Genomic DNA, 24148 nt, shown 5'->3' with positions numbered 1-24148 from the left:
TTTTGTCCAAAGTACACAGGTAATTATTAAGCAGTTTCATCAATGCAAATCAGATAAATGACAGCACTTAGTGACTTCCTGTTTTGGTGGAAGGAAAAGTAAAAGCCTACTTAATTGAGAAATGGAATTTAAGTGAATATCTCCTCTATGAAACTACTGCTGTTTAATTCTCTAGAAACTTTATAAATGACCAGATCATCAAATGCTTTTATAAAAAGCAAAATTCTTTTTTTTAATTTAATTTAATTTTATTTGTGAACATACTGGTACAGAGGAGTTACAGTTACATGGGCAGGATAATGTATACATTTCTTACCAAGCATTGCAGCCTCCTCCTTCACATCCCTTCACATCCCTTCCCAGCCTCCCCCCTCCCCCCTAAAAAGCAAAATTCTTTGGATAAAGAGAACTATGTATATCTACCTCAGACGTATTAAGTACACAAAGTAATTCTTTTGTTTGTGTGCAGTGTACATATTATAACTATAATCTGAAGGATATAGAAATATCCTAATCAAATATGTCTTCTCAGAGCGGGAAAGGGCTAGGAGGAAGAGGGCAAATGAATGGAGAAAGAAATAAGTGAGCAAATACAGTCATAACACTCAGTGTACATATGAGAAAATGGAACGAGGAAACTTTAGGATGTGTGGCGATGGGATAGATGGGGAGGAATGATGATGGAGTAACACTGAACAAGATGCACTGTACACAGCAATGGACATCTTCAACTGAAACCCTCCTGTGTAACTATTTGAAGACAATTTAAAAAGTGGAAGTAAAGAAATATCCTGTTGTCTTCTAGAAACAAAAAAAAATGATACTAGTATTAAGATGTTTAAAATGAATTCAAGGGGTAGGTTAAAATTTGAGGAATAAAATACAGATGAGAATATTTTTCTTATATCCAGTAGCTTTATAAAACAACTTAATCCCAAAGAAAAGAAAATTGGTCTTTCAAGAAATAAGTCGTCTGGAATTATAAACTTTAACTCCATTTTGCATAGAAGAACGAGAATATTTAGTGAGCAATGCGCCTGTGGTTTGCCTTTCTCCGCACAAATCTCTGTGAGAACAAAAATAGGAATAATGGAAATATTTTAATGAGCATACAATATTCACAATACTAGTTATTTTCTCTCACCCTTTCTGATAAGCATGATGGTGATAATGTTAAACAGGAGGGAAATTGGCATTAAGTCTTAATTGAGCTAAGTAGATTACATGTACTATTGCATTTAATCTTCCATAATAAAAGTAGGAGCAATACATTATTTAACCCTGTATTTGATAAGAAGACAGACTTAAACAAGTAACAAATAAGTGTCAAATTTTGTCATTAGATCACTAGGAGTTCAAAGCTCATGTTATTTCTGTTGTATAATATATGAACTCACACAAGCAATGTGGCCCACTGGGGGAGACAGTCAGCAAGCCTGGATACTTGTGTAGACTTGTATAGGTTACCTACACTTCCTGGATTTTAGCTTCAACTGTCCAAAAGGAAGGAGAGCATGACTGGAACAAGAGTAGAGAACATGAACTGGAGAAGGGATCAAGGGCTAGATCGTGTTGTGGACGGCCATGAAGGACCTGAAAAAGGTTCTGATTTAATTCTAATGGGAACTCACTAGAGAGGTTTCACATCATATTTGAAACATTATGTGCTCTATATGAAAAAAAAAACTAAATGGAGGCAGTGAAACAATCATTATGGAAACTAGGTGGTAGATATATGGGAAGTTCATTATATTGTCCCCTTTAAATGTTTAAAATTTCCAAAATAGGCAGCAAAAAAGGAGAAAGGGGCCAAAGTAGACATAGGGAGACCGATACAGAGGTTAGGTACAAGAAGGTCCATCAAAATTTGTTCATCGTTTAAAATCAGAGGTGAGGGACTGGGAAGTTGGCTCAGTGGTAAGAGTGCTTGCCTTGCATGCCTGAGGCCCTGGGTTCGATTCCTCAGCACCACATAAGCAGAGAAAAGCTAGAAGTGGCACTGTGGCTCAAGTGGTAGAGTGCTAGCCTTTAGCTGAAGAGCTGATGGACAGCGCCCAGGCCCAGAGTTCAGGCCCCACTACCAGACCCCCCCCCCAAAAAAAAAAGAAAAAAAAAAGATAAAATCAGAGGTGAAAGATGGAAAGAATAAGGGTGATTCCTAGACTTTAGTTTTGTCTTTATTTGGAAATAGATTCTCCCTTTGTTGCTCAGGCTGCTCTTGCATGCCTGGGTTCAAGTGATCCTTCATCAATCTTTCAAGTAACTGGGACTATTCCCTTGAACCACAATGCCAGGCTCATTGTTACACTTGTTGCTTGAGTCATGGGCTGTGTGGAGATGCTGTTCACCATGATAAAGAAACTGGGTGGTAAAGAAAGGAGAGCCAATGGTTCTGCTCTAAACCTGTTCTGTTAGAAATTCCTGAACTAAATATAGCAAGTTTAGGGCCAGAGAAGGCCACACAATGAGACCTGTGTAAAAGATAGAAGAAAATAACAAGATAGCATAAAGTATAAAATACAAAAGCAATAGGAAAGATCAGGGGTAGCAATCACAGAATGGTGTTTTCCTTTGAGTCCTACTGGCTAGATAGTCTGTTCTTTGAAGCCACAGTTGTGCAGGAAGGAGAATAGTAGTAAATCTAGAAGGAGTAGTAACCCAACTCCAAGGTCAACTTATTATAGGCAATAATAGAGAAGACCCCCCTGAGAAAGAGTTGAAGGACGCAGCGTTCTTTATAAACCTTTATGCCATTCTACAAAAAAGAATAACCTTCAAAACTTCTTTGAACAAAATAATTAGAGGTGAACTCAGGGCCTTAGGTTAGGTAAAGTATTGTTCCACTTGAGCCATGGCTCCACTCAAGATTCCCCCCTTTTTTATGTTGGTTGTGGGGCTTGAACTCAGTCCTTGAGCTCTTTTGCTCAAAGCTAGCGCTCTACCACTTTGAGCCACAGCTCCACTTCTGTTTTTTGAGTTGTTAATTGTAGATAAGAGTCTCACGGGGACTTTTCTGGCCGGGCTGGCTTCAAAACTGTGATCCTCAGAACTCATCCTCCTGAGTAGCTAGAATTATAGGTGTGAGCCACCAGCATCTGGCTAAGATCCATTTTTAATAATTTACTTACTGGATATATGGAACAATATCTTCTTCTGTCCATTTCTCCCTTAGTGAGAATAGGCTATTAAAACGTTCCTGATTTCCCTCAGGCAAATCATCTACTTTCAGCAAAAATATGATTTCCGGTCTCGAGTGTCTATCCACCAGTGCTAAACCCTACAAGAAAGAATAGTTTTTTAAAAATAATGCTCTAATGTTTAAATAGGACTCATTCTTTTTCCATTAGGTTTAGCTTTGCTCAAGAAATTTAAAATGACAATCATGAATCTTACATAGACTATCCAGAGTTATAAGAACCTTTCCAAAAATATTTTTAAAAGGACTCTTTTAAACAAGGACTTCTTTTCCCTCTAAGTCTGGTTTCTACCACAACCAATTTATCAAGACCACTTTAGTTCTAAGGATCACCGTGGCTTGTCAATGGCAACTGCAGCAGACTTCTGCTTGGATCCTCCTTACCAGCCCTATTTTCTCGTTTATGTTGAGTATTCCTTTCTCTTCACATCTTTTTTTTGTTTGTTTGTTTGTTTGTTTGTTTTTGGGTCCGGTCGTGGGGCCCGAACTCTGGGCCTGGGCACTGTCCCTCAGCTCTTCAGCTCAAGGCTAGCACTCTACCACTTGAGCCACAGCACCACTTCCGGCTTTTTTTCTTTTTGCTTATGTGGTACTGAGGAATCGAACCCAGGGCCTCAGGCATGCAAGGCAAGCACTCTACCACTGAGCCAACTTCCCAGCCCCTCTCTTCACATCTTTTTCCAACTCTGATATCACTGTCCTACTTTCTAGGCAGAAAATATTTTGATATGGTAATTCCTTGGGCCTCTATCCTGACCTTTCTAATGTCCAGTCTTTGTATCCCAGGTAACTTCCATCTAATGGGCGGTCTTTCCATGCCCTGGCCAATGACGGTAATATCTGCATCTTCTGCTCAGATCCCCAAGTCCCAAATCCCTATATATCCAAATCATCGGACAGACTCATTATGTTTATCACGCAAACCTTAGGAAAATGAGAAATACAGGTATTATCATAGATGCTAATATTCAAATTGAATAGCCAGATATGGTTGTACATGCCTGCAACCCTAGCATTTGGGAGGCTGAGGCAGGAATATTGAAGGTTAAAGGGTAGCTGGAGTTATGTAGTGAGATCTTGTCTCAAACAAAATAAAACAAAACAAACCCACAAAAATCCTATACGACAGATGTTAAAGCCTCAAGATTTCTCAAACCACCTGCCATTACCTATTCCTTGTCCAGCACTCTTTTAAACACAGTATTTAAGTGTGGAAAGCCTGGAAAATTCGTTTTTCTAACCCAACCAACATTCTATCCATCTATTCTTTTGCTTTTTTTTTTTTTCAAGTCAGCTGTGGGGTTTGAACTTAGGGCCTGGTCCTGTCCCTGAGCTCGTTTGCTCAAAGCTAGTACCATCATTTTGCAACACAGTGCCATTTCCAGTTTTCTGATGGTTAATTGGAGTTAAGAGTCTCACACACTTTTCTGCCCTGGCTGGCTTTGGAACCCTCAGATCTCAGCCTCCTGAGCAGCTAGGATTACAGGTGTGAGCCACCAGAGCCCAGCCTATCCTTTTTCTTATGCCAGGCACTGGTGGCTCATGCTGGTTCAAAGCCAGTCCAGGCAGGAAAGTCCATGAGACTCTTATTTCCAATTAACCCCAAAATGCTGAGAGTGGAACCAAAGCTCAAGTGGTAGAGCGCTAGTCTTGAGCTCAAAAGCACAAGGACAGCACCCAAAGCCCTGCGTTCAAGCCTCAGGACTGGGGGAAAAGAAAAGGTCATTTTAGTAGCATCACAGAGGATGGATTAAAGAGCAACAAAATGATGAATGCAGGGACTTTCTAAATGATACTCTTGATCCCATAGAGACAGGAGGTCATGGTGGTTTGAACTGGGACAGCAGAAAAGGAAACAGAATAAACTGAGAAATACTCATTAAGAACAAGGATTAATCATAAGTGGGGTCAAGGGATCTTATCGAGATGTTTGTGGTGATGGCTGTGTAACTTAGTAAATTTACTGAGACTCTTTGGGTTTTTCTGATCATCTTAGGGTCTCACTAGTTAGGCCAAGCTGGTTTTAAAATTGTGATCCTGCCTAGGCCTCTCAAGTACTGGATATGCAGGAATAGCCACCATGACTGGCTTTAAAATTGGTGTGGGTGCACATGTGTGCCAGTACTAGGTCTTGAACTCAGGGCCAGGGTGCTCTCCCTTAACTTTTTTGCTCAAGGCTGGAGCCCTACCACTTGAGCCACAACTCCATTTCTATCCTTTGGATGGTTAATTAGAGGTAAGAGTCTCTTGATTTTCTGCCCAGGCTGACTTCAAATCTCAATCCTTAGATCCCAGCTTCATGAGTAGCTAACCACTGGCACCTGGCTAAAAATAGTTTTCATTAATTTGTTTGGTGGGGTTTGAATCCAGGGCTCTGTGCATGCCAAATATATGTTTTACCAACTGAGCTATATCCCCCCAGCCTTAAAACAAAAATTTTTAAAAGTGAACTTTATATGTAAATTTTTGTATGTGTGCCAGTCCTGGAGCTCAAACTCAGGGCCTGGGTGCTTCTTTTCTCAAGATTAGTACTCTACCACTTGAGTAAAAGCTCCCCTTCTGGCATTTTTCATGGTTAGAGATAAGAGTCTCATAGCCTATACAGCCTGGACTGGCTTTGTACTAAGTTCCTCAAATCTCATATTCCTGAATTATAGGTATGAGCCACCTGTGCCTGGCTTTATATGTAAATTTTATCTCCCTAAAGTATTGGAAGGTTTTTAAGGTTCTAAGAAGCTTTACTGAATGAACCCTGTACTCCTAATGGGTGTCTAGAAAAATAAATTGGCTCCAAATTCAGTTCTAAACAAGTATCATGGGGCTGGGAAGGTGGCTCAGTGATAGAGTGCTTACCTTGCATGCATGAGCCCTGGATTAGATTCCCCAGCATTACACAGGCAAAAAAAGCCGGAAGTGGCGCTGTGGCCCAAGTGGTAGAGCACTACTCTTGAGCTGAAGAGCTAAAGGACAGCGCCCAGGCCCAGAGTTCAGGCCCCATGACTGACAAAAAAAAAAAGAAAAGAAAAGAAAAGAAAAGAAAGAAAGAGAGAAACAGGGCACTACACTTTAAAAAAAACAACGAAGTATCATTTCACCTAGCACCATCTGTCAAGTCTGGAGCCACCCCAATTGGCATTACCTTGAGCTGGTCAAGTCTGGTCACCATTCCTTCAGGAACACTCTGTTGCCACACTTCTTGAAACTCAGCAAGATTAAATTTCACTGCATTCTGAAGTAACATTTGTGCTGTGGCTCTGCATATCTTATCAGCATTTAATTCAAAGTAAACTTCACCTATGGAAAAGACATTAGAGTTTCAAGAATTACAATATTGACATTTTCTTTTCCTCAATGCAGTTTTCAAAAGGAACTACACATCTCCAATCACTTCCCACAGTCCTGAGGTTCTTTTTTTTTTTTTTTTTTTTTTAGTCTTGTTATAAAAAAAGGATTTCAATTCAGAGTAAGCATAATGCGTCATGGTCAATATCACCCCATTCTCATTTTTCAACACCAACACACTTCAGAAAAGCCTACTTAATTTTCACACACAAAAATTAAAATACCCATTTGAGTACTTTCCAAATCTTACCTTCATCTGTATATTTCTTTCCATAGCATTTAAGACAGTGCTCTATCATTTCCCTGAAAAATTAAAACCACTCATTTGAAAAATTATCAACATTTTTCAGTCTATATTTCAAACCCCATTGCTAAGATATAAATCTGAGAAATATTATGTAGTTGCCAAATAATATTTTATTTAAATCAGGAACTAACTAAAATATTCTAGGAAGCCACTATGTCTCATCTCCACATTATACATTATGAGTTATGTCACCACATATTTACTATTATTAAATAGTTTAAATATAACAATTATTTCTTTACATTTTTATGACAAAAAAAGAATTATCCATCCCAGTGATAAAAATTCTCAAATCTTGTCTGATTGTGTATTTTAAATTTTTTCTATATTCTCAAAATATATATAGTATATAACCTGGACTGAGTTCTAGTCTGAAAAAGAATTCTTCCCCTTTAGGATCTGTAGTGGAACAAATAATTAAGATACTTACTCTGGCTCCAATGGTCCAAGTTCCTGAAGGCATATGTTCAAAGGAACTTTATTAAAAGACCAAGATTCTGAATCCACAAGCTGAGTTATATGGCTGAGAAGTTTCATCTCATAATCGAATTCAAGAATCCTCCAATAACCTACAAATCCCAAAAGTTCAATTTACCAAAAATCATCTTACATAGAAAGGATGGTGGGGGGGGCTGGGAAGGTGGCTCAGTGGTAGAGTGCTTGCCTTGCATGCCTGAGGCCCTGGGTTCGATTTCTCAGCACCACATAAGCAAAAAGAAAAAAAGCCGGAAGTGGCGCTGTGGCTCAAGTGGTAGAGCGCTAGCCTTGAGCTGAAGAGCTGAGGGACAGTGCCCAGGCCCAGAGTTCAGGCCCCACGACCAGACCCACCACCCCCCCCCCAAAAAAAGGATGGTAGGAGAAAAACAAAGCAGTAGACAACAATGCTTGATAAGAAATGTACTCACTACCTTGCTCATGTAACTGTAACCCCTCCTCTGTACAGTATCTTCACAATAAAAACTTATTTAATAAAAGATAACAAATTTTTAAATAAAAACAGATCTTAAATAAATCAGATAATAGATGAATAAAGTTGTAGTATAATCTTTGCCCATTGCAAGAAAAAAAAGACACTTGAAAGTCTTCATTTTCTTTATAAATGATTCTTTTTAGCTTTTCTCCCAATCATTCTAATTTTAGTTTTAGTTCTGGTGTTGGGATTGAATCCAGGGCCTTGTGCATACTAGTTCATGTTCTACTCCTGAGGTATACTCCTTGCCTTCCCAATCATTTAATATTGTGTTGTGTGTTGTGAGGTGGAGATGTAGCTTGGCAGTAAAGACCCTGCAAGCACAAATCCTGAGTTCAAGCATAATGGTAAGACAGAAAGACACAAAGACAGACAGAAGGAAGGCAGAAGAGAGGAGGGAGGGAAAAAGGGAAATGGGAAAGGAAGAAAGGAGAGGAAGAAGGAAAGAATTTAGAGGAAGGGAGGAAGGGAAGTAGACTGTGTGATGTAAAACAAGAGAGCTAGAAGGAATCTATATCTACCATAAGAAAACTATCCATTCCTCTGGCCATCAGGAAATGATGCAGAAAGCTTATATATCAATATATTGTTTGGTTTGTCTGCTCCCCTTTTAACTTTACTACTTAGGGCATCCATATGGCAGGAATTAAAAGCCTTATCTCGAACTGAGTGCTAATGATTCATTATCCTAGCTGCTCAGAAAGCTGAGCATCTGAGGATCATGGTTCAAATCCAGCCTGGGCAGGAAAAGTCTGTGAGAGTCTTACTTCCAATTAACAACCAAAAAGCCAGAAGTGGAGGCGTGTCTCAATTGATAGAACACCAGCCTTAAGCAAAAATACTATGAGAGAGCATCCAGGCCCTTTGTTCAAGCCCAAGTACTGGCACAAAGAATAAAACAGGACAACACATACATACATACACACACACACACACACACACACACACACACACACACACACACACACACACACACACACACACACATACACACACACAATTATTAGCATTCGTTTCAGAATTCCATCTTCCAAACAATTTGGCAGTACAATGAGATTATTACATTTTCACTCTGAAAATTTAGTTCAAAGACCTACCTTCTAACCCAACATGTAGCCCTAGACAAATTAGTTCTCCTTCCTAGGCCTTAATGTTTTTATCTATTAAAAAATATTTTAAGGAAATGAAATCATTAGAATACCTAATATCTAAAGACCCTTCTCAATCAAACGTAGCTCTTCTATTATGGCTCTTCTATAATCCAAAGGAATGGTTAATGTCACAGTGATAGACTGACCTCTAGAATCACACATGGTCTCTATTCCCTACCACCTCCCCCAAAAATACCACTTTCATTTTTGATTCTATAGCTTAAATACAGGATTGAGTACATGCTAAGCAAGCACTCTACAGAGTTATATCCCAGCTCCTAATGTCATCATCTCTGAGCCCCAAAGAAGAATGAAGATGCAATAGTTTCTCTCATGTGACACCCAATTCCATCATTACAAATGGCAATAGTAAATAACACTACCTCCAATCTCACAGGCATTTAGAACTTGCAACTGAGTCATTATTTCTTCTTCACTTGCTTGAATTTTATCAAGCAAATCTTCAGTTGTATACTGAAAACAAAAATCACACACTTTAATACTTTGAATATTATTTCAGGTTTCTTCTTAAACTTTGGGGAATGCATAGAACAGAATAAGGCAATATTTATGCACTAGTTTCTTTCATTGATAAATGATTATGATATGAAAGCAGAGATAAATCTTCACTGATTATGGCTGTGGTTTCTTAAATACATTGCTTGTAAGAAAACATAGATCAGCTGGGCACCAAAGGCTCATACCTATAGTCATAGCTCCTCAAGAGACTAAGATCACATGATCCTGGTTTAAAGCAAACTTGCGAACAAAAAAAACTGGAAGTAGAGCTGTGGCTAAAGTGGAAAAGCTCCAATCTTGAGTATAATAGCTCAAGGTCAATGCCCAGAATCTGAGTTCCAGCCCAGGACTGGCATAAAAAAAAAAAAAATAGATCAACTGGACTTCATTAAAATAGTAACCTTGTACTTCAAAGCACTGTTGATGCAAAAGATGATTTCTATCTTCCTATGATATACTTAGAGTAACTGAATTCAGAGTCCGAAGGCAGAATGCAGTAGCCATTGTCTCAGGAGAGAGGAGAGTGGGGGTGGAGAATTATTACTGAAGGAGTATAAAGTTTCAGTTTAGGAGGCTAGAAATGCTCTAGTAATAGATTTGCACACCACTGTGAATGTACTTACTGTTACTGAATTCACTCTTAAAAATAGTTAAAGTGGTAAATGCTATGTTATGTATATGTTACTAAAATTAAAAAAAAAAAAAAAACAATCAAGCCAGGTGCTGGTGGCTCACACCTACAATCTTAGCTACTCAAGGGATTGAGATCTGATGATCACAGTTCAAAGCCAGCCCAGGCAGGAAACTCCGTGAGACTCTTATCTCCAATAGACCACCAGAAAACCAGAAGTGGTGCTGTGGCTCAAGCTGTAGAGCACTTGCCTTGAGCTGAAGAGTGCAGGGAAAGCACCCAGATCCACAGTTCAAGCCCCACGACCGACAAAAAAAATCTTAGAGACTCTCATCTCCAATTAACCAGCAAAAAGCTGGAAGTAGAGGTATGGATCAAATGGTAGAACACCAAGCCTTGAGCAAAAGAAGCCAAGTGAGAGTAAGTTAAGGCCCTGGATTCAAGCCCCAGTTCAGCACCTTCCCCCCTCCCTCAAAAAAAGAAAAAAAATAAAAAATAAATAAAAATAACTCACATACATCAAATGTTAGTCCAGAGGCTTAAATCTGGACCATTTATTAAAAACTTTCCTACAATTCAATAATAAAAAAATAACAAAATAAGGCAAATGATATCATTAACCATTTCTCCAAAGATATACAAATAGTCATCATAAAATGATGTTCAATGTCATTAGTCATTACAGAAATGTACATCAAAACTACAATGAGGACTGGTTCAGCTGTAAAGTGCTTGCCTCGCGTGCATGCCTCAGCACCAAACAAACAGTAAAAGTTGGCAACTTGAAACAATTGAACTTCAAACCAAGAAATGTGGCTTAAAGTATGTTTTCATTGCAGGCAGCTGGCTGTCTGCATGTCCTGGAATAGAAAATCAATTTTTAAATAAATTTCTAGTAACCACTTTGAAAAAAAAAAAAAAAACAGAAAAAGCTGGAAGTGGTGCTGTGGCTCAAGTGGTAGAGCGCTAGCCTTGAGCTGAAGAGCTGAGAGACAGCACCCAGGCCCAGAGTTCAAGCCTCATGACCAACAAAAAAAAACTACAATGAGATACTATTTCAATCATTTATTTGTTTAAAACCTACAGCAACTACTATTCTAAGTACTACACTTGGCTGCTGCTTCTTTTTCCTTTTCCTTTCTGTTTTGATACAAGGTCTTGCTTTATTGCTAAAGCTAGACTCAAACTTGCTGTGTCACCCAAGGTAGCCTTGAACTCACAATCTTCCTGCCTTTGACTCCCAGTTACTGGGATTACAGCACAGGCCCTGCTTAGCTGCTGAGATCAGATGGCAAAAGTACTAAGGACCTTGGCAAGATGCCGCTTTACAACTTCTAAGACAAGTTTATGTTTGAAATTTCTATAATGCAGTCACCATGAGAATTCTTAAATTAAAAACTTAGAATTCTTAAATTTGCAATGAAAACAACAATCTTACTTTTGAGCGACTCAAATCACCTTCTTTTTCACTGTCAGGTCCTTCGTAGGTATTTTCCATCAGAAGTTTCTTTAGCTTCTTTAATTTAGGTCTGCATCTTCTTAATTCCCAATAATTGTTAGAAAAACCAAAGATCTAGAAATCATAATAGAACCTTTCAGCAACCATTCCAAAAGAAAATTTCATTCAAAACTCAAACTATTGAACTTTCCTCAACAACAGCCAAGAAAAGGGGCCAAGGGGGCTGGGAAGGTGGCTCAGTGGTAGAGCGCTTGCCTTGCATGCCTGAAGCCCTGGGTTCGATTCCTCAGCACCACATAAGCAAAAAGAAAAAAGGCGGAAGTGGTGCTGTGGCTCAAGTGGTAGAGCGCTAGCCTTGAGCTGAAGAGCTGAGGGACAGCGCTCAGGCCCAGAGTTCAGGCCCCACGACTGGACCAAAAACAAAAAAAAAAAAAAAAGAAAAAAGAAAAGGGGCCAAGGTAGTCTATCTTGCTTCTGGAAGGCACTTAATCATTTCAGTAGATGGTTGATTATTCTCAGGATCTTTTCCTGGAAGAAGATCTTTACCAGCAATACATCCAAACAGAGGCCTATTACTCAAAAGTACAAAAGGAACTCAAGAAATGACCCTTACCCAAAACGAATAAGAATTAATTACTAAATGGGCAAGGGAGCTAAAGAGAGACTTCTCAGAAGAAGAGGTAAGACTGGCAAAGAAACACATGTAGAAATGCTCATCTTCCCTGGCCATATATGCAAATCAAAACAACCCTGAGATTCCATCTCATACCAGTTAGATTGGCCAACATCATGAATTTGAACAACAAATGTTAGTTGCGATGTGGGGAAAACAAACCCTATTGCATTGTTGGTTGGAATGTAAACTAGTACAACCACTCTGGCCAGCAGAATGTACTCATTAACTGACTTATGAAATGGTAGGCCCTCTGTACATCACCTTTATAATAACAACAATTTTTTTAAAAAAAGATCTTTTCAAAGCATTACTTATCAAGTATGCTTATGAACTAGAATAGGCCCTGGTGACAATTTGACACACCAGAAATCACTGAAAATAAATATACTTACACTGAAAAATGGAAAATAAAGAAGAGACATTACCATAATCTTCAAATAATAAAGGAATGTTAAAGGGAAAAGGACGTACTGTTGGTTCTGTGTTATTCATGATGACAAAATTAAGAAGGATGTAAGATAGACTTGTTTAATGCAAGACATTCTACTATACAGAATTATAGCTAATTCCATTGCTAGACTATGACACAGTAAGGCACCTACTATATGAAGATATTGAGATGATAGAGGTCAGAGGTCAGGTGATGGATGCCTGCTAGCCTGCTGTGTCTATAGGCATAGCCTTGGGACTAGCACTGAGTCGGTACCCAAAAGGGTTTCCTGAAAGTAAGACTTAACTATGGAATCTGTAGGGGACCTTCAACTTAAGAGAGAGAAGAACAGAAGATTTTTCTCTCTCAAAATGGGAAAAGGCTTGATTGATAAGATGAGGTCTAGCACCTAAAGGAGATGTTGTTTAATCTGAGGCCTTTCCAAAAAAAAAAAACAAAAGAGCACGAGCCAAGTGCTGGAGGCTCATGCCTATAATCCTAGCTACTCAGGAGGCTGAGATCTGAGAATCAAAGATCAAAGCCAACAGGGGCAGGAAAGTCTGTGAAATTCTTATCACTATTTAGCAAGCAAAAAGCCAGAAGTGGAGCTGTGGCTCAAGTAGTTAAGTGCCAGCCTTGAGCAAAAAAGCCAAGTGAAAGTGCAAGGCCTTGCATTTAAGCTGCAGTACCAGTATATACACATACATACATACATACATACATACATACATACATACACACATACACATACACATACACACACACACGCACACACACACACACACAAAGCAAGCTTTAAGACCAAATTAGAAAGATGGATTCTATCAATGGTTCAAAGTAGTAGTCATCTGATTCTATGCAATGCCCACATACTGATGTATGCTTCTATATTGTGCAGGAGAGGAAGAAGTTGGCCTAGCATTTAAATTAAAAATATCTTTAATATATAAAAAGAATATTTAAAAGATATGTTTAAAAACTTTTAGGAAATTTTACCACCAAAATCCAATTTTTTTTTTTTGGCTGGTTGTGGGGCTTGAACTCTGGGCCTGGGCACTGTCCCTCAGCTCTTCAGCTCAAGGCTAGTGCTCTACCACTTGAGCCACAGCACCATTTCCGGCTTTTTGTGCTTATGTGGTGCTGAGGAATCAAACCCAGGTCCCCATGCATGCAAGGCAAGCACTCTACCACTGAACCACCTTCCCAGCCCCCAAAATCCAAATTTTGAGCTGTACTGGGAATGAAAAACAAACCTAACCACCAACAACAACAAAAAGCAAGACAGAAATGCGTGGCCTGCTCACCCTCAAGTAGCCACACACATCCCCACCCACTCAGGACTTATGGACAACTAGCCATAGATTTAAACAAAACAGTCTCTGCCACTTCTTGGAATCCAGTGTTACTTGTTAGGCCCAGTGTATTTTATTCATGTGTCCTTGTTAGGCACATCAAGCATAACTTTGCATTATAACTTTGGTGAGTGGATCTTTGTTAAGATTTACTCAGGCTCAGATGAGCACCAGTGGCTCATGCCTGTAATCCTACCTTCTCAGGAGACTGAGATCTAGAGGATCATGGTTCAAAGCCAGCCTGGGCAGAGAGGTTTGCTAGACTCCATCTCCAATTAACTAGTAAAAAACAAGGCTGGAGGTATTGTTCAAGTAGTAGAAAACTAACCAGGCAAGCTGAGTGAGTGCAAGTGATTTCAAACTCCAGTACCACTAAAACAAAAAAGATTTATCCAATGTCAGTACCCAGAGTTCTCATTAACAATTAAGAACCCAAAAGTACTCATAAGTATTATTATACTTTTACAATCATTCTTAAAAAAACAGGTAAGTGAAGTCAGGCTTCAGTGGCTCACACCTATAATCCTAGCTACTTAGGAGGCTGAGATCTGAGGATCATGGTTCAAAGACAGCCTGGGCAGGAAAGTCTGTGACACTCTTATCTCCAAGTAACCATCAGAAAACCAGAAGTGGCGCTGTAGCTCAAATGGTAGAGCACTTGCCTTGAGCTGAAGAACTGACGGATAGCACCCAGGCCCAGAGTTCAAGACCCATGACTGACCAAAAAACAAACAAACAAAAAAACAAGTAAGGGATAACAAAAAACATTATCTTTTCCAAAAGAGTAAACTGTCAATATTTGGGGCTAATCACAATGAAAGACTTCCAACCATACAGAAAATTGACTGGAAATTCCTCTAGTCTAGTTACAGCATATGAATCACCCAGCTTTTCCAGCATTTCCCCTTCTTGTTTCTCCAATTCCATTTTTAAGGAAAGAGTTGGCTTGAAGTCATTTTGAAAGCATTAAGGGCTGTGCTTTGTTATATGTGTAACCACAACCTAGACAGGAGGGAGACTTTTGTTTCGTAACTGCCATCAAAATTCTCCAGAATAATTAAAAATGTGTTACAGTTGGCTGCAGATATTAATGAACTAACCCAACTTCAAAGCTAACAAACACACTCCCTTCAAAAACACAAATGTCTTCATTTCTCTACCTCATAAAGCTAATCAGGGGTTGACAGACTTTCAAAATATATCCATTGAAAAAATCTACTAAAAATAGGTAAAACTTTAAGGATGAGTCACTTCAGTAGTAAACTTGCCGCACTAAGTAATAAAGATCTCACATGAAATTTAAAAATTTAAATGGGGCCAAGCACCAGAGGCTCATGCCTATAATCGTAGCTATTCAGAAGGCTGAGAGTTGAGAATGTCAGTTTGAAGGCAGTCCCAGCAGACAAATCTAAGTGACTCTAATCTCCAAATAATCAACAAAAAGCCAGAATTGGAGGTGTGATTCATGTGATAGAGCACCAGCCATGAGCAAGTAAGCTGAGAGAGAGCTCAAGTCCCAGAGCCCAAGCCCCCAGCACATATACCCACAAAAATCAATTGGGAAAATAAAGACAGATTCATAGATAGTTCAAACAAAAATAACAAGTGATGGGTCTCAAGTGGTGGAGGGTCTCTGTAGCAAGAGCAAGGCTCTGAGTTCAAATTTGAGTTTCCTAAAAAAAAAAATAATAATTATATGGCAGGCACTGGTGGCTCACACCTGTAATCCTTGCTACTCAGGAGGCTGAGATCTGAGGATTGCAGTTCAAAGCCAGCCCAGGCAGAAAAATCCATAAAACTCTTATCTCCAATTAACCACAAAAAAACGAAAATGGAGCTAGGCTCAAGTGGTAGAGTGCTATCCTTGAGCACTAAAACTCAGGGGTAGAGCCCAGACCCTGAGGACAGCATACATACACATACACAAAATAATAATAGAATAATAATGAAAAATTTTAAGCTTCACTAAGATTTCCCATGATAAATTTTTATACCTAGTTTTTAACTAAAAACCAGTTTCTCACATGTGCATAAATCAGGGGAGAGAATAGAGTACCTCAGTGTGCACAATGCTGTGTTGTGATTCTTCCTTCTTCAGCTGGTCTGGGGTTTTACAACCAGGGATGAAAAGCAACATATTAGAAGTGTCTGCTATCTTCAAGTCGTAGGTTTTGTCTCTACTGCACAGCACAGCTTGCTCATCTTTATCACCACGAATCACAAGACTGCAGGAAAACAAAGGGGGAGAAAAAATACAGGGTTACTTGATGCTCTAACAGACATCTTCCTTTAAAATAGTTCCTAAGTCCCCTAGCTTCTAAAACTTAAAATGACGCTCTGATGTGGTGTCTGGGCCCCCTAGCACAGCGGCAGATCCAACAGAGCAAGCCCTGGATGGAAAGACAGTTGGCGATCTAGTGCCTCCACAAGGAAAATAACAAAATACAAACACCACTTGGAGGGGTCAAGAGGCCAACTACCAAGTGACCTCTTTGTACGAACTGTTGGGAAGAGCATACGACAAAACGTGTAGAAGCTTTAGTCAAGATGTCAATTTAGCTGGATGCCGATGGATCATACTTGTAATCCCAGCTATCCAGTGGGCTGAGATCTGAAGATCTCAGTTCAAAGCAGCTTAGATGTAACAATGCCCTTTATATCAGAGGTGTTGAAGAAGATGGGGAAATGAAAGAATAGCCACTTGGGGGATTTTTTTTTTTTTGGGTCCGGTCGTGGGGCCTGAACTCTGGGCCTGGGCGCTGTCCCTCAGCTCTTCAGCTCAAGGCTAGCACTCTACCACTTGAGCCACAGTGCCACTTCTGGCTTTTTTTTCTGCTTATGTAGTGCTGAGGAATCAAACTCAGGGCCTCGAGCATGCAAGGCAAGCGCTCTACCACTGAGCCACCTTCCCAGCCCTTGGGGGATCTTTTTTATGTATTTCTAGACAATATTTTTTTCCAGTCCCTCTTGTGACAAAAGGTATTGAAAAAAAGATGGGAAATGAAAGAATGGCATCTTTTTGTGGGGGATTTTATCTACATATATATATATATATATATATATATATATATATATATGTTTCTAGACAATAAAAATTTGTCAGTCTGAATTGCTTACTGTTCATATGTAGGTATTTACTATGCAAAGCTCACTGTTGAAGCTGTATACTGTTGAAATGACACATTCTTTTTTTTGTAAGGTTAATAATTTTTCTGTAAGAAGCAATTATATCCCTTGAATGGTGTCATGAAAGTGAATTTCAGCCCTTATCTATTAAATGAAACCTTTTAAAAGAAAAAAAAAAAAGCCAGCTTAGGCAGAAAAGTCCATGAAACTCTTATTTCCAATTAACTACCAAAGAAGCCAGAAGTAGAGGTGTGGCTCAAGTGGTAGAAGTAGAATGCTAGCCTTGACCAAAAAAGCTCAGGGACATTGCCTAGACCCTGAGTTCAAGCCCCAGAACCAATTTAAAAAGTTTACAATTTATCTGTATACCAGTGGCTCATACTTGTAATCGTAGCTACTCAGGAGGCTGAGATCCAAGGCTCATCCAAGCAGGAAATTCCATGAGACTCTTATTTCCAATTAACTACCTAAAAAACTGGAAGTGGAGCTGTAGCACAAATGGTAGAGTAGAGCTCAGCCTTAAGCAAAAAAGCTAAGGGACAATACCATAACTGAGTTCAAGCCCCAGTACTGGCATTAAAAAAAGTCACTATTTTCAAACTTATGCACAGGCAATCAAGCAAATTTTCTTAATAAACAAACTAAAGCCAGGCACTGGTGGCTCACACTTGTAGTCCTAGCTATCAGGAAGCTGAGATCTGAGGATGGTGGTTCAAAACCAGCCCAGGCAGGAAAGTCTAGAAATGGAGCTGTGACTCAGTAGAAGAGCACTAGCCTTGAGCATAAAGTTGCTCAGGGACAGCATCCAGGCCTCATGATTAGTGCACACACGCACGTGCACACACAAACACACAGAGCAAACTGGGCAACAGAAGGTATGGGAAGAGAGGTAGGAGTCTACAGTTCTAACAAGCTTCCCAGGAATGAGCATCTGGACACCTGAATCCACTTGTCATCATCTTTGTTTTCTTCTGAGCAATCAACAGAGCCTATCTGGTTTAACCAGCATGTGTGTGGGCACACTGGGGCCTTATGAAAAGAAAAATGAAGTGCTAAATGAAAAATCACAAAAAAGAATATGTTTACCAAGTACACAAAAGATTTAACAAAAGGAGCTTATCCCAGCTGAAGAAAAGTGAGAGAAGCAAGGAAGGCCCAGAAAGAGCAAACACCAAAGACAAAGATGAGGTTGATGATGGGAGAACTGGCCCTAATTTTCTTCAGGTACAAAGCATCACATCTTCTAAGAACTGCTTGCTTATTTATTTAGTAGTAGTAGGGGGAGGACAATACTGGGACTTGAACTCAGGGCCTAGTAGTCTACCACTTGAGCCATGCCCCCAGCCCTTTTTGTGTTTAGACTTTTTTTTCTCCCCCTCAGGATCTCACATTTTTTTTCCTCCCTCGAGCTAGACTGGAACCACTATCGTCCTGATCTCCACCTCCCAACTATTTCTTTCAAGTAAATAATGAGCATGAAATAGAAAACTGGAAAGTTTTGTAACTAAACCTCAAGTTAAATAAGATTAAAAACAACTTTAAAAAAAATTCCTGGTGCTAATAATAATTAATAAGCCCAAGTACCTGCTCTTCAATGTTCATTTTACATTCCACTCTTCCCACTTTGAAATCGTTTATACCAACCCTTGCTCAAAGAAAATAAATAAGTGCCTGTTTTTCAGGTCCTTCTGTTGCTTGTCAGCTACATTACCACTAACCGGACAAAAGGGAAGGCCCTCACGCCTGAAGTCCTTTCTCAGTCTCCACCAGCTCAGCTGGCATGGAAATGGATGAAGTACTCTCCCCTTTGCTTCTCTCAAAAATACTGTGGACCAACTACCAGTGGCTCATGCCTGTAATCCTAGCTACTCAGGAGGCTGAGATCTGAGGATCACAGTTCAAAGCCAGCCTGGGCAGGAAAGTCCTTAAGACTCATCTCCAATTAACCACAAGAAAACCAGAAGCGGAGTTGTGGCTCAAAGTGGTAGTGCCTACAGCCTTGAGCAGAAGAGCTCAGGGACAGCATCCAGGGCCAAGTTCAAGCCTTCTGCCTACAAAAATAAAATGGTAAAAAGGAAACCTATGAGAGAATGTGCCTGATAAGATACACGTGTTAGAGAAGAGAACCAACTTGTAGGAGCTAGAAGACAGCCACTGTTGAGAGTTCTGCAGGTGGCTGTGTGGGTTCTCTGGGCCTCTCCAGAACTACTCTCAAGAACTACTTTGACCTCCCACGCTGGCTTGGAACTCTGGACTCTCCTTCCTCAGCATCCTGAGGAAGTAATCCCCTGCTGGGATTACAGGCCTGCAGCATCATGCCAGGCCTCTGTGGCTTTGAAATCCAAGACCTTGGCAGCAATTTGCAGCTGAGCTAGAATGACAAAGTTTGAGATCTCCAGTGAATGGTCTCAAGCAAATCCGTTGTTTGGAGGCCTCCCAAACTACCAAAGTGTGCAATGCAATCTTAGATTTCATATATCTCCTACCTACTGTTTGCATAAAAGAAATACAGTGTGTGCGACTGACAAAAAAAAAAAAGAGATCTTTCATGTGATTGTTTCTAACATATTTATAAGATTATGTCTTTGTTGCTTTGTATGTCCCTCCCCCACGGTATAACCCCTGTTTCCACTATATATGATGTTGGTATATGTGGAGGGGAAGGGAAAAAACAAATCATTAAAACAGGGATACAGGAGGACCCATTGCAACAATGAGAAGTACAAGTCATTATGTTGAAAGCCAAACTTTACAACTTTGGTGGGGGGGGGGGGGGGGGCGGGAGGAGGATGCGAAGGGATGGGAAGGGGAAACAAAGGAGGAAGCTACAATGCTTGATAAGAAATGTACTCATTACCTTGTCCATGTAATTGTAACCCCTCTGTATAGTATTTTCACAATAAAAAATACGTTTATTAAAAAAAATACAGTATGTGGGAGGGAGCACAAGAACTCTACAATTACTAGATTTTGTTTTATCATATTTTGCTTTGGAATGATAAAATGTTCTGTGGATTTTTCTGATATACATCACTATTCAAAATCAACATTACACTAGTGGTAGCTCATGGCTGTAATCCTAGCTACTCTGGAGGCTGAGATCTGAGGACTATAGTTTGATACAAGCCTGGGCAGAAAATCCAGGAGAATCTTCTCTCCAATTAACCACCAAACACCCTCAATTGGAGCCGTGGCTCAAGTGTTAGAGCTCTAGCCTTCAACAAGAGAAAAAAAAAAGCTCGGGACAGGGCTGAATTCAAGCCCCAGGACCAACACACACGCAAACACACCCCTTGTGTTGGTAAGGGAAACTAGGAGGTCTGATAGGGAAAGAGAATTGGAACGCCATTCTCTAACGAGACCCTCAGCATGCTGGAGTTTGTCCTGCAAAGATCAAACGTCCTGGCTTAACAGAGATTCAGGTTACTACCTGAAGTGTGTGTTGGTCAGGCCCCCAAGCGGTCTGGGAGCCTGGAGGTAGACAAAGCTTATACAAATCCTAAATCGTTTGTTTAGTGCTTAGTCCACTTCCCAAAATGAGGAAGTCATTTATCACTTGCAAACAAAATTATGTCATATGTTGGCGTTGTCAAAGATATTGGTACGTTACTTTCTACACCTACTCTCCTGTAGTAAACTCAATAAAAGCACTTGTTAATGGGACCTCCCCGGTGGCTGTGGATACACACACCCTCCTTCCTACCTGGTACAGCGCGCGCGCGCACTCACACACTCTCTCCTTCCTTCCCTCCCTGGTATTGGGTGTATCAGCTCAGGAAGCGAGGCACACAGCAGAAGGCAAGGCGCACGGCGGGGGAGGCGGGGCGCGCGGGGAGGAGGCGGGGCGCGAGGGGAGGAGGCGGGGCGCGAGGGGAGGAGGCGGGGCGCATGGCGGGGAGGCGGGGCACGAGGGGAGAAGGCGGGGCGCGAGGGGAGGAGGCGGGGCGCATGGCGGGGAAGGCGGGCGCGCGGCGGGGGAGGCGGGGCGCATGGCGGGGAGGCGGGGCGCGAGGGGAGAAGGCGGGGCGCGAGGGGAGAAGGCGGGGCGCATGGCGGGGAGGCGGGGCGCGAGGGGAGAAGGCGGGGCGCATGGCGGGGAGGAGGCGGGGCGCAGGGCGGGGAGGAGGCGGGGCGCATGGCAGGGAAGGCGGGGCGCATGGCGGGGAGGCGGGGCGCGAGGGGAGGAGGCGGGGCGCATGGCGGGGAAGGCGGGGCGCATGGCGGGGAAGGCGGGGCGCATGGCGGGGAGGCGGGGCGCGAGGGGAGAAGGCGGGGCGCATGGCGGGGAGGCGGGGCGCGAGGGGAGGAGGCGGGGCGCATGGCGGGGAGGCGGGGCGCGAGGGGAGAAGGCGGGGCGCATGGCGGGGAGGCGGGGCGCGAGGGGAGGAGGCGGGGCGCATGGCGGGGAGGCGGGGCGCGAGGGGAGGAGGCGGGGCGCATGGCGGGGAGGCGGGGCGCATGGCGGGGAGGAGGCGGGGCGCATGGCGGGGAGGAGGCGGGGCGCGAGGGGAGGAGGCGGGGCGCGAGGGGAGGAGGCGGGGCGCAAGGCGGGGAGGCGGGGCGCATGGCGGGGGAGGCGGGACGCGCAGGGAGGAGGCGGGGCGGGAAGCGGGGCGCGCTCAGATGAAGGCCTGGCGCACGGCGGGGGAGGCGGGACGCGCAGGGAGGAGGCGGGGCGGGAAGCGGGGCGCGCTCAGATGAAGGCCTGGCGCACGCGGAGGGAGGCGGGGCGCGCGGGAGGGGAGGCGGGGCGGGAAGCGGGGCGCGCTCAGATGAAGGCCTGGCGCACGCGGAGGGAGGCGGGGCGCATCCTGGGGTCCCTCCCGCCCCCCGCGGGCTCCTCCGCGCCCCATCCCGGTCCCCACCCCGGCTCACCGGTGCCCGGCCTCCAGCTGCTGGCACAGCGCGGGCTCCAGCTCCAGCAGGCAGAAGGCGCCGGCGGCCGCGCCGCTGGCCCCGGGGCCGAAGCGCAGGCAGTGCGCGGTGGGCAGCAGCTCGGCCGGGTCCAGCTTGGCGGTCTGCAGCGTGGCGTCCACCTCATCGCGGGTCCTCCGAGTCGCCGCTCCGGGCGGGGACATCCCGAGCCCGGGCGGAGCGGGGCGAGGGAGGAAGGAGCGTCCAAGCCGCGCTTCCGGGGCGGGCCGCGGGGACCGCGGTGTCCCGGGACCCCGCAGGGGTAGCGAGCGCGGCGCTCCGGGGCACCGAGCTCGGGCAGGCTGGCAGGGGCCGGAGCTGCCACCCCGGCCGACCCCGAGATCTCCCGGCGCCGCCTTCCGCCGCCACGCCCCGCCCTTCCCTTCCCGCCAAAACCCACTTCCTGCGCCAAGCCGCCCCGCGCTCCTGCAGCCCGGCGCCCACGAGCTCGGCCAGCGTCGGCCTATTACATATGCAGTACGTGTTCTATATGTTTTGGGGTTTTTTGGGGTCCAGTCATGGGGCCTGAACTCTGGGCCTGGGCGCTGTCCCTCAGCTCTTCAGCTCAAGGCAAGCGCTCTACCACTGAGCCATCTTCCCAGCCCCAATGTGTTCTATATGTTGCGTATTCTGTTTATGTATAGCATATTGTGATATGTTTTAAAGATGCTATGGAAAAACACTAGGGCTGGGAAGGTGGCTCAGTGGTAGAGCGCTTGCCTTGCATGCATGAGGCCCTGGGTTAGATTCCTCAGCACCACATATGCAAAAAGAAAAAAGCCGGAAGTGGCGCTGTGGCTCAAGTGGTAGAGCGCTAGCCTTGAGCTGAAGAGCTGAGGGACAGCGCCCAGACCCAGAGTTCAGGCCCCACGACTGGACCCAAACAAAACAAAACAAAAACCACTATATGCACATATACTATATGTAAAGACTACATCGATGTGTGTGTGTGTGTGTGTGTGTATCCTGAACGTCCAAATTACTGCCTATCACAATGAATTCCAGGCAGTGGAAACGGGTTTGGTGGTGGTGTGCCATTTGTTTTTGCTTTTGTGTATTGTCTTTTTAGGGTAACGAAGGGAGGGAGGGAGGGAGGATGAACAAAGGCAGTCATATACACGGTGTAGAAAATGAACTATGTAACTTGTGGGCAGGGAAGGGAGGGGAAGAAAAGGAAGGCGGTACATTTTCCAAAAAAACCAGAACTGTACTCATTACCTGACTTATGGTAACCCCTCTGTACAACACCTTCGTGAAGTTATATTAAAAGTTTAAAAACTAGCCTGCTGTTTTGATCAAACACCAACTCACTCTGTGTGTGTGTGTGTGTGTGTGTGTGTGTGTGTGTGTTGGGGGGGGAGGAGGTCCTGGGACTGGAACTCAAACACCAACTAACTCTGTGTGTGTGTGTGTGTGTGTGTGTGTGTGTGTGTGTGTGTGTGTGTGTGTGTGTGTGTGTGTGTTGGGGGGGAGGAGGTCCTGGGACTGGAACTCGGCCTGGGCCCTGCCCTTGAGCTCTTTGGCTCAAGACTAGCACTCTACCACTTTGAGCCACAACACCACTTCCAATTTTTTGGTGGTTTATTGGAGATAAGAGTCTCACAGACTTTCCTGCCCAGGCTGGTATGGAACTACAGTCCTCAGATCTCAGCCTCCAGAGTAGCTAGGATTACAGGCATGAGCCACCAGCATCCAGCTCAACCTACTCTTAATATGATGACTGGAACTGCCTCTTTGGTCAGGCCTATGTGATGTTTATTGGTGTTGGTGTTGCCACTACTCACACTGCTTTTCAAGGGTTGAATTGTTCAAGTGAGCACAGCTGAGTGTAATGGTAAGGGGTTTTTTTTTTGTTTGTTTTGTTTTTTTTTGTCATTTTGTGGTGATGGTCTTGGGGTTTGAACTCTAGGCCTAGACACTGGCCCTTCGCATTTTGTGCTCAAGGCTAGCCCTCTACCACTTGATCCACAGCTCCCCTTCTAGCTTAGTTGGTAGTTCAGTGGATATGAGTCTCACAGGACTCTTCATCTCCAATAAACGACCGGAAGTGGCGCTGTGGCTCAAGTGGTAGACCA

The 24148-nt window shown here is 43.2% G+C and overlaps 1 protein-coding gene across 1 annotated transcript; it reads right to left on the bottom strand.

Moving 5' to 3' along the window:
• Window positions 1-895: 895 nt before the first annotated feature.
• On the bottom strand, window positions 896-22407 carry Dscc1 (DNA replication and sister chromatid cohesion 1). Its single transcript, XM_042673013.1, has 9 exons — window positions 22035-22407; window positions 16090-16258; window positions 11555-11689; window positions 9350-9440; window positions 7276-7414; window positions 6789-6841; window positions 6336-6490; window positions 3129-3277; window positions 896-1066 (listed from the first exon to the last, which is right to left on the bottom strand). The coding sequence occupies exons 1-9, from the start codon at window positions 22235-22237 to the stop codon at window positions 958-960; spliced, it is 1203 nt and encodes a 400-aa protein (XP_042528947.1). The 5' UTR covers window positions 22238-22407; the 3' UTR covers window positions 896-957.
• Between the last annotated feature and the right edge of the window lie 1741 nt (window positions 22408-24148).

The sequence above is a fragment of the Dipodomys spectabilis genome, unplaced genomic scaffold (genome assembly GCF_019054845.1).
Source record: "Dipodomys spectabilis isolate Male_0828 unplaced genomic scaffold, ASM1905484v1 ptg000783l, whole genome shotgun sequence".
Classification (NCBI taxonomy): Eukaryota; Metazoa; Chordata; class Mammalia; order Rodentia; family Heteromyidae; genus Dipodomys; species Dipodomys spectabilis.
The sequence above is the reverse complement of the archived record's forward strand: the minus strand, read 5'-3'. Positions and strand labels throughout refer to the sequence as shown.

Coding starts and splice junctions, on each gene's coding strand:
- Dscc1 (XM_042673013.1), bottom strand. CDS start 22,237: ATGTCCCCGCCCGGAGCGGCGACTCGGAGGACCCGCGATGAGGTGGAC. Junction 16,259..22,034: donor CAGCTGGAGGCCGGGCACCG/GTGAGCCGGGGT, acceptor GTTTTCCTGCAG/TCTTGTGATTCGTGGTGATA. Junction 6,491..6,788: donor AAAGAAATATACAGATGAAG/GTAAGATTTGGA, acceptor TCTTTTCCATAG/GTGAAGTTTACTTTGAATTA.